The 9,541-nt window shown below is 58.2% G+C and overlaps 1 protein-coding gene across 7 annotated transcripts in view; it reads left to right on the top strand.

Annotated features, from left to right (window-relative positions):
• Nucleotides 1-9,541, top strand: part of UIMC1 (ubiquitin interaction motif containing 1) — a 29,763-nt gene that overhangs the window by 330 nt on the left and 19,892 nt on the right. For 6 of the 7 annotated variants that reach the window (XM_019535332.1, XM_019535331.1, XM_019535336.1 and 3 more), the window contains exons 2-4: nt 1,168-1,318; nt 5,679-5,775; nt 9,304-9,428. In XM_019535332.1, the coding sequence (XP_019390877.1) occupies nt 1,175-1,318; nt 5,679-5,775; nt 9,304-9,428 (366 nt within the window). In that variant the 5' untranslated portion in view covers nt 1,168-1,174. The remainder of the gene's footprint in view (nt 1-1,167; nt 1,319-5,678; nt 5,776-9,303; nt 9,429-9,541) is intronic. The other variant, XM_019535333.1, reaches the window with a different exon arrangement.

Here is a 9,541-nt window from a genome sequence, read left to right as displayed (position 1 = left end):
TCCCGGGAGCGAGAGAGCGGCTGCCCGCCGCGGGGGCTCGGGCTCGGCGCCAGGCCTCTCGCCGTGGTGCTGGACAGGGGGCCGGCAGCGGCGCCAGCTGCCTTGTCAGGCTGAATCCCCGGCCCCACCGCAGCCCGCAGCGCGCCTTGTCTGTCGCTTGTACTTGAAGCCGGCGCCGGCGGGAACGCCGCCCGCGCTCGGTCCTTGCTGGGCGGCGGGACGGAGCAGGGACTCCTTGTCGGGTGCCAGACCCGAGCAGGAGGTCCCGCGGCCCTCCCGCGCCCGCCGTGCGACGGCTGCCGCTCGGCGGCTCGTTTCGAGAGGGCGGCGGCGGTTGGCCGAGTGGAGGATGGGGTCCGTGGAGGGGCAGTCGCGCCCGGGGAGCTCTGTGCTACCGCTCTCCAGGCCATCCCGCTGCTCCCCTCGTTCGGCCGGACTCCCCAGCCTTCCTGGCATGGCCTCGCTGAAGGGGGCGGTTCTGTCTTTCCTGTGCAGGCAGCCCCCCAGGTGTGTGGGCACAGCCCCTCGGCCTGCCTGGGGCTGCTCCACAGGTCCTGCCTGCCCCACTCTAGCATGGATGGCCGGAGGCTGCTTGCGGGGACACCTGCGCCTGCCCTGCCAGGCACACAACTGTTCCCCACCCACTTCTGCCCTTGCCCTGGGCTGGCGCCACCCTCCTCTCAGCCCTGCGGTAACCCTGTACCAGGGCCAGACGCTCCCCTGCCCAGCTGCATGCAGACGCTCCCATCCAGGAGTGGCGGTGTGCCTGGCCTGCGGCCTGCTGACCTCTGTCCGGGCTGTGGGCGCTGTGCAGGGGAGGCCAGGGTGTGGGGCTCGGCGTGGCGCAGGCCGAGGATCCCTACCTGCAGGGTGACTGGCTCTGGCCCAGCTGGCTGATGTGCTCTGACAGGAGCCGTCGAGGGGGAGCTGAGGCACTGCGTGGGAGCGGGTCTGCAAGGCAGGTCTCAGCAGTGCTGCGTTTGCCCAGAGCAGTCAGCTCCACAGGGTAGCATCGCCTCACCCGGCAGGCATGGATGTGGGTCCTGGCAGCACCGAACACGCCATGTGCTGCACCAGCGCTGGAATGCTGGGGGTGTTGGTCTAAGGGCAGCATGCCGGCTGGCTGCTGGGGGCATGCTCAGCTCTTCATGCTTGTCTCTGTTCCAGGGGCAGGATGCCGAAGAAGAAGAAGCCCGTGGAGGACTGCGACTCACAGACCCTGGCTGGGGACGAGGATGAGCAGAGGGGCCCAGCTAGTGCCAGGAAGAAGCGCAGCTTTGTGGATGCCTTTATTGTCATCTCTGACAGCGATGGGGAGGTCAGCGAGCAGGAAGGGGAGATCACAGGCCTGGCCGGACCCTGCTTCCTGACCGGCGGGCCCTGGCCAAGAGGCGGTCGTGAGCATGAGGCCTTGGGGTGGGGCTCTGGGCTGGCATGGGTGTGCTGTCCTGCCTCTCAAGGTGCACTTGCAAGGCCCGGAGGGCATTTGGCTAGGGACCGTCCCTGCACCCAAAGAGGCCAGTTCTGCTCGACCTTTGACATTTGGCCTTGTCCCCAGGGGGTGATTGGCAAAGCCAGGCTCCAGCTAGTGTCAAGGGTAACCTTTCTCTGACCTCTGTGCTGGTCTCCCCTTTCCATCCCTCCCCACAGTTTTGCTTCCCTGAGGGCTGATGAGCCCACCGGAGCGTAGTTCTGTGCAGCGTACTAGTAGGTTCCAGTGCAGCTGGCCTCCAGTCAGGAAACGAGTCACAAAAGCTCAGCTCTCCAGGTAAAGGAGCTGCAAAGCATGTTCATGCACTATGATGCGAGAGCCCAGGGCTCGGGGAGGGCCTGACCTGCCGTCACTGAGAAGAACGGACCTGTATCGGTTGCCTCATGATGGCTGAGTCCTTGCCCTGCCCCGGCAGCAAGCTGACATCTTAAGCTGCTGTCTGCCATTTCCAAAGTGTCTGTGTCTGCTTTGCAAGCTCCAGCTCTTAAATCAAGCCCCCTGCATGGCCGGCTGCATTTGGAGCCCACGTCTCTGCCACAAGGTAATGATTGCATGGGGAGGGGAAACGTGCTAGTGATAAAGACAGAAAAGCTGCGGGGCAGATGATAGTGGCTGTAATGGCTTTGCATTATCCAAGCTGTTCCCTGTTGGGACACTCCCTTAAAGACATAGAAGCAGAGCATATGGCAACAGCCATTCACCAGGGTTAAACCCTTCGGCTGCCGTCAGTGAAGGTGACTTCCTCCAGCTGCTGCAGCACCGGTGAGGGGCAGGGGGATCAGAGCAGTCCGATACTGCAGGGCATAAAAGATCAGGACCCCTCGTTACAGCCAGTTCTTCCTCTCAGTGTGCACACGAGGAAACAAAGCGTCCCTCAAACGCCTCTCTGTAAGGTTGGACACCCTGATGGCGCCGCGCGCAGCCTATAAACAGTAAACGCTGCTGGCATAATCGGTGGTATCACAAAAAGGATGTGCTCAGAGAGACCGTTAAAGAGCCAATTAGCTTCTGTTTAAATGACAACCGTTTGCAATCAGTTGAATAAGTGGCTTTGTTCACTTCAGGCTGTCTGTGTCTCTGAGTCATCGGCTGCTGGAGAGCCGCAGTCCCTGCCTGTATCCTAACCTGGTTCCCCTGGGGCCTGATGCAGCCTGTCAGCCTCACTCCAGCCAGCCCCGGCGCGTGCCTGGGAAAGGGGCTCAGCAGTCCAGGCAGGTGGGGTCTTCAGAGACCCTCATTCTCCATTCAGCTTGCACCTCTTAGGACGCAACCCCCAAGGATTCAAAGGCTGCAGAGATGCCTGGGGCAGTGTGGGTTTGGGTAGCTTTCTTAGCCATCGCCTTGCAGGGGTCCACAGAACCCAGGCCCAGCTCCTTCCAGGGCAGCAGGTCTCACAGCAGGTGCCTCTGGAAAGCCTCCAGCATCTCCCTGCACTGCCCTGGCAGCCTGGCTCACTCTGGGGCTCAGCTGCACTCTCTCATCAGGCAAGCTGATTTTTGTACTCGAGGCTTGACTGCAGCATCTGCAAAGCCTCTTGGGCAGGACCTTTCTGGACGTTGGGCTGTCCACATGTCTGGTCCCAGACCCTCCTGCGGAAAGGGCTGAGCAAGCCCCCTGTGGATGGAGCTCCAGGTATGCTGCAGGACGTCCATGCCACAGTGGATGCAGTGGCTGGGCCCTTTTCTCTTGAACATGGCCCCTCGCAGCTCCTTGCCTACTGCCACATCCAGGCTAAGCTCCTCAGCCAAGTCTCCAGGGACTCTGGAACAGCAAGGCCCTGCCTCTTATTGACAGCTGCCTCCATGAGGAGGCTGAACCTTCAGTCCCCAGGGGGAGGCCAAGGGCCATAGTGCTGTTGGGAAGGCTGATGGCAGGCATGAGCCCCACCCCCCAAGCTGCCTCCGTAGCTCGGTGAAAGCCCCTGTTCTGCCCCAGGCTTCCCTCATGTGCTGGGAGCTGGTGCTGGCATGAGCCCAGCTGCACCACGGTGTTCGGGCGTTTGCCTTCGGCAGGTTTGTTCTAACGAGCAGGGAGCTGGAGGGGAGCTGCCGCAGGTCCTGAGCTGCTGCTGTACAAGGCCCTTGAAGCCGCCGGCAGCCCCGGCTGGTGCCTGTGGAGCACTCTGAACATCCACTCGGCTTTTAAATGCCAATTAGCCTCGCTCCTGTTGGAGCCACCCCCAGGCAGGCCCGCTTGCGCCTTAGCCCTCTTGTCCACTGCTCAATATGGCTGCTGGAGAGCTGGACTGGCTGGCCCTTTCACTGGGACAGGAGCTATCCCAGGCTGCTGGAAGTGAGCTCTGTCTCCAGGGAGCAGCCAGGGTCAGTCAATGCTGCAGAGACAGGGTGTCACATCCACACACAGGGGCTGCAGTGTGCCCTGGGGGGCAGGACAACGCTCTTTGGGACAGAGGTTTGCATTTCTGCTGCCTGTTCCAAGCCTCAGGGTGGAACAGGGATAAGAACCCCAGCACCTGACTTGTGCAGAGAAAGACTTGGGAGCCAGCCTGGGCTGAGTGTGGGGATGAGGCATGCAAGGAAATCTCAAGGCAGAAGGAACTTGGCTTCCTCACAGCTATTTCAAAGGCGCAGCCAGGAGAAGTGTCATGGGGTGGGGGGCAGTAGGCATGTGCCCCTGCCGAGGGGGCCGCATTTCCTATCAGTGCAGCATCAGCCACGACCTTGGCTGCAGTTTGGGAGTTAGAAATTGATTGAGGCTATTTTTGGCTGAGCGCTGTTCTCTGGATGGTCTCGGCAGCTCGTTATCCTGGCAGGCAGATGAGCTTTCAGAGGCTGGGTCAGGTCAGAGCAGCCACTGCCTCCCGTGTTCCTGGTCAGTTGGGCCTCGGGGCTGTCTGCAAGTACTAGGTGTGCAAAGTCTTCTCCCCAAGCGGGGCAGTCTCCCTGCAGAAACAAAGCCCACTGAGCAGCATGTGGTTTGGCTTTCATAAGGCTGGCAGGGTCGGGTCGATTTCCTTGCGGTTCCCAGTACTGGCTGTGCGGTGCAACCCCACTGTACCAGTGACATGGGATCCTCTGGTTCCCAAAGCCTGGCTCTGCTTTGAGATCCCTCCTACAGCTGTGCAGCGTGTCGTGGGAGCAAGCGTGCACTTGCCCAACCCAGGCCTCTGGTGCCATTTGCTCCCTCCATCCCCTTTCCATGGCTTGTGTTACAGGCACCTCTGTGCACGTGCATGCAGTAAGGGCGAGCAGTTGGGTATTGGGCTGTGCTCCTGAGCCATGGTCAGGCCCTGGGAAGGGTGCTCAAGATGGGCATGTCCTAGCTGGCCACAGGGACAAGTGACAGTGCACTCACAGCAGATTCCACGTGTGGCTGTATCAGCTGCCACCTGCTGTGTGCAGATCCATGGCTGGCTGCAGCTGCACGTTGTTTCTGGCTGCCCGGCTCAGCCAGAACCAGCCATGTGGTCTGCAGAAGCAAGGCCGTAAGATCGTGTGTGATTGCTGTCAGTCTGTGCCAAGGAGGAGCAATGTACCATAGCTTGCAAGGCGGAATGTACTGGGGAAACGGGGCAAGTGAGGCTTGATGTCCTGGTCTAGGGCAGTTGGCCTAGACGTGCTGCTAGCTGGGATGCTCAGAGCTGCCCTGGCACACTGGGAGCTGTGGGGCAGCTAGGCTACTTGATAGCCCCAGGGCAGTGGGGTTACAGTGCTTAGGCTGCCCCAAGGTCAGTGTGGCTCTCTAAACGCCATGGGTCATAGCTGGCTTAAGGCCCGTTGCCTCCCTCTGCAAAAAGGGGTTGGACATATTCTTGGAGGAAAGGGGCACCAGTGGCTATTAAGTACAGGAGTGAGGGGCATGGCCTTTGTATCAGAACTGCCTGGACCTTAAATACTGTAGTTTGTGAACCAGAGAGGAACAGGGAGAAAAATAACCCTGGTCAGGCCCAGTCATTCCCTTCTAGCTTCTGCTCTCTGCTGCTGAGAGGTGCAGGGGACTGGGCAAAACAGACCCAGGCCATGGCAGCTCTAATGTTGTCTGGCTCCTACATGGCACTTTGTGCCTTTCCCATGGGGCTGCCCGCAAGCTCTGGATCTAGTGGCTGAAACTGAGATTTCATGCATTTGGCAGATAAACGGCTCCTCAAGCCAGGGGCTCAGCCGGGCAGGGGAGGGCTGCTGTCCTCGTGGTATTCATGCTTATGGTGTTTTTCCTGTTGCCGCAGGAGTCGAAGGAGGAGAATGGCTTGCAGAGGAAGAGAACAAAGCAGCAGCTGGAGAGAGCCAAGTGTGCCGCGAGAAGGAAAATTGCACGTAGGTCTGGTGTGTGGGGGTGGGAGGTGTGGGGAGACTGGCAGCTGACTGGCATTGGCATCTCTTGGGGTGAGCTTTGCTCCCCGCTCGTGGGATCTCTGAGGGCATGGAGGCTTCACGCCAGCCCTGCTGAGCAGGCGGTTTCACCTTGGGAGTGGAGGTGTACAACTCCCCAGAGCACACACTTCCTAGTGTACATGTTTCCTACATGGGTGCATATCCCGCCAGGGCTGTAGAGCAGCTGGCACCACCCCGCAGTCCTGGTGGGTGGCTGGTTCTGTTCCCTGGGAATTCCCATGCCAGGCCGTGTGCCCTGGCAGACTCATCCCTGTCGCGCTTAGAGCAGGGATGGTTGCAGCTCCAAAACTGCTTGCAAGGACAGGCATCTGGAGTCAGGCATCTCCCATGTTTGTTTGGGTGCTTGTTATTACCTGATCCTTCTGTCTCCTCTGGCGACTCCCTAGTGCCCCGTGGTGGGTGGCAGGCACAGCGCACCCTTTCTCTGTGCACATGTCACGGGCACTGGGCGGCAGGGTTGGGATCAGCTGGAATGGACATGGCAGAGCCCAGCTCCCTGCACCTTGTGCAGTGCAGTCAGCTGGGGCTTGGAACAAGTGTGGGCTAGGAGAGGGCCTGGTCTGGCTGTTCATCTGCCCCAGTGGGCGTAGCATAAGGGTGGTCCAGGAGCCACAAAAGCACCTCCTGCCTTTGTGTTGGAGCGTGGGCTCCCACACGCAGCTGGCTGCTCAGACCAGGCTGTGGGGCAACATTCATACCCGACTCTGCCAGTTCAGGTCTTCACGGCCACCTCTGTCTGCTCCGGGAATGTCCTGATCCACAGTGATTCCAGCATGGGCCTGTGTTCTCCTTCAGAGCACGGCCAATTAACAGCGACTAACTGGGGATGTCCGCTGCCTGTGCACTAGAAACAGCCAGCAGGCTCGGCTCTTTTTGGCTGGGGAAAGCTGCAGCCTGGTTTCAGAGCCTGGCTTTAAAGCAAACTCTCCTGTTTTGCTTTGTTGAAGTTCTGTTCCTTTTAACCTAACACTCCAGCCACAATCTCTTTGTGACTGTTGTCCTGACAGGATAAACGGAAGTACAAAAATCTGCAGAAATCTTTCTCTTTTCAGCCTGAAGTCATTGCTTTCAGGCACATTTGAACAGGTTTGCTGTAATTGTGCTTCAGGTCTGTGGAAATGTTAAAATCCCAGATTCCCATTATTTGGGAGTTAATCTCTCATTAAGAAGTGTTAGACCCAGAACGGGTGGGTTCTGCATTGTATTCACTTCGTAAATGTCAAAACGAAGCATAAATCGCTTAGTCAATTGCTGCATTAGCATTTAAAAAGACTCTGAAATGGTTTAATTTGTTTAGGGCTGCCACATCTTAAAAACAGTCTCTATGCCTCGATGGGTCCCTGTACTTAAGGGTGGTTGGATTTCATGCTGTGTTGCAACAGCCCTGTCCTCAGCGGGTCTCAGTGCAAGGAGTGGGGGGGGGCCTTGCTGTGGCGGGGTGGGCATTGGGCCTCAGCAGCATGCACTCAGGGAGGATTGGGACAGCAGCTCATGTGCCCTAGCAGGCCCGATGGGCAGTAGCTGATTCCCAGAAAACCAGGCTCCCTGTTGGAGGCATCCAGGAAACGCAGCTCACCTCTTGCACCAGTGCCTGCGAGTTCTCCACCCGGTTGTTTGCCCACATCTACCAGGGGCTAACACAGTACTTAGAATTTCTAATCACCCTCAATTATGACTGGTGTGATCAGCACCAAGCTGACATAAATTGTGCATGTCTGCACGCAGCGTCTGAAACAGTCTGGTGTGCAGCGTGGAGGGGCTCCAGCTGGTGGGAGATCAGCAGGTCAGGCCTCAGCAGCGGAGGTCACTTCACCTCTTCCACTCACTGGCCCTCCCTGTTTCCAAGCGGCCTTGGCCCAAGACTTCTCACATCCGCAAAGCACCTGTGTTTGGAGAGTGCAGTAAGCAGTCGGCTTGTGCTCTGGTTGTTTGCCAGCGGCACTACTTGTCTAGCGTGTTTGCTCTCTCCCGTAGAGAAATCCTGGTGCTGGGTAGGGAAAAGAAGACAAAAGCTCCAAGAGCAATTTACTGAGAAAACGTGCCTCACATTCAGCTCAGCAGCTGTCGCGTGCTTGGGCTCTCAAACACTGAGCGTGCTGGACATTAAGCTCCTGGTAGCCCTGCTGAGTCCTTTGGGGACAGCGCCCATGGCTGTGCGTACTTGTGCATGAACGCTTGCAGGCTGGAGCCTGGGTCCGGCCTGATGTGAAGGAGCAAGAGGGGAACTGATCAGCTGGGATGTATCAAATACTCTGAAGAAGAAAGGGGTTGTGCAAGAGCTGAGGGTGGTGACGGCTGTTTGGGTTGCAGCCTTCTCTGATGCGCTGGGAGCTGCAGGGCATTTGTGCGGAAGAAGAATTCTCTTTGCCGGGTCCCTTCCAGCAGTAACATTTCAGTGTGACTTTGTCCAAGGACAAAGGATTTCCCTGGGGCTCCCAGCATACCACAGCTGCTTCCCCTCTGCCCCTGCCCTGGTTCTCTTTCTTCTGCTTGTTTAAGCTCTCAAGAAAAATATGCAAGGAGAAAGTGAGCTGCTGGCACTGGGCACACAGGAAACCCGGGGCTGCGATCCTGCACAGCACCTCTTGGGCATCATCAAATCCTAGAGCAGTGGGGCTGGAAGGGACCTCCACAGGTCACATCTAATCCAATCCTTGCCTGAGGCAGGATCATCCCTCTCCAAACAGTCCCATAGTCTAATCTGTAGTAAAACTACTGTCAGCCCTGGTGCAACACAAGACATAACAGCTGAACCTATCCTGGAAAAGCAGGGGGCCCATGGCAGCCAACACCCTGCTGCTAGAAAAGGTTATTAATGTACTCCACAGATTCCAGGTTGAGGCCATGCCCCTGCTGCAGAGGGATACCAACCCTCCCCCAGTCCTTACCAGTCTGACCAGGGGGTAAAATTCCTTCCTGACCCCAGATATGGTGATCGGTCTGACCCCGAGCAGAGGGGCAAGTCCTGGGGCAGGGTCTAAATAAACAAATTGGTGTTGTCCAGGGGAGTGGCTCTGGTGCAGAAAGGGCCAGCTCTGGCCTCCAGGCTGTCTGGTAAACCCATCACACACACACAAATAGCACTGTGGTGCCTCCAAGCAGAGACATGAGCGGGGCAGGGTTGGCTCCTCATGGAACCATCCAGCAGGTGACGTGAGCCTCTGTAGGGCTTGTCCTGATGCTCAGAGCATGGCCAGGTTATTCGATGCAGCCATGGGGCCATTTATTCTAGGAGCTTGAGCCAGCATCACTCTGGAAGTCCTTGCCGAGCTCAACCTAGGATCTGGGAGCAGCCAGGCACAGAGGGGCTGGTTTGCATCTGGGACTAGCTGCCCTGGCCCTGGAAGCGGGTTTGGCCATCTGCTATGGGCTGGTGCTGGCCCAAGAAGGGAGTGGCCCAGGCACCCTCACAGGCAGGCCTCACGCCATCTCTGCTGCTTCGCTTGCTTGTTTCTCTAGAGATGACTGAAGAGGAGCAATTTGCACTGGCCCTCAGGATGAGTGAGCAGGAAGCCAGGCAAGTGAACTGCCAGGAGGAGGAAGAGGAGGAGCTCTTGAGGAAGGCCATCGCTGAGAGCCTTCACGTAAGTGTGCTTCTCTGGAGAGGCTGACAAGGGTGCTTCAGGAGTGATGCTCCCGCAGGGGCCTCAGCACTGCACAGTGTGCCCAGAAACAGCGATTGCAGAGGCTCGCAGCC

Source organism: Crocodylus porosus, unplaced genomic scaffold (genome assembly GCF_001723895.1).
Source record: "Crocodylus porosus isolate Cpor-Errol unplaced genomic scaffold, CroPor_comp1, whole genome shotgun sequence".
NCBI lineage: Eukaryota > Metazoa > Chordata > Crocodylia > Crocodylidae > Crocodylus > Crocodylus porosus.
This window is presented reverse-complemented; position numbering and strand designations above follow the sequence as displayed.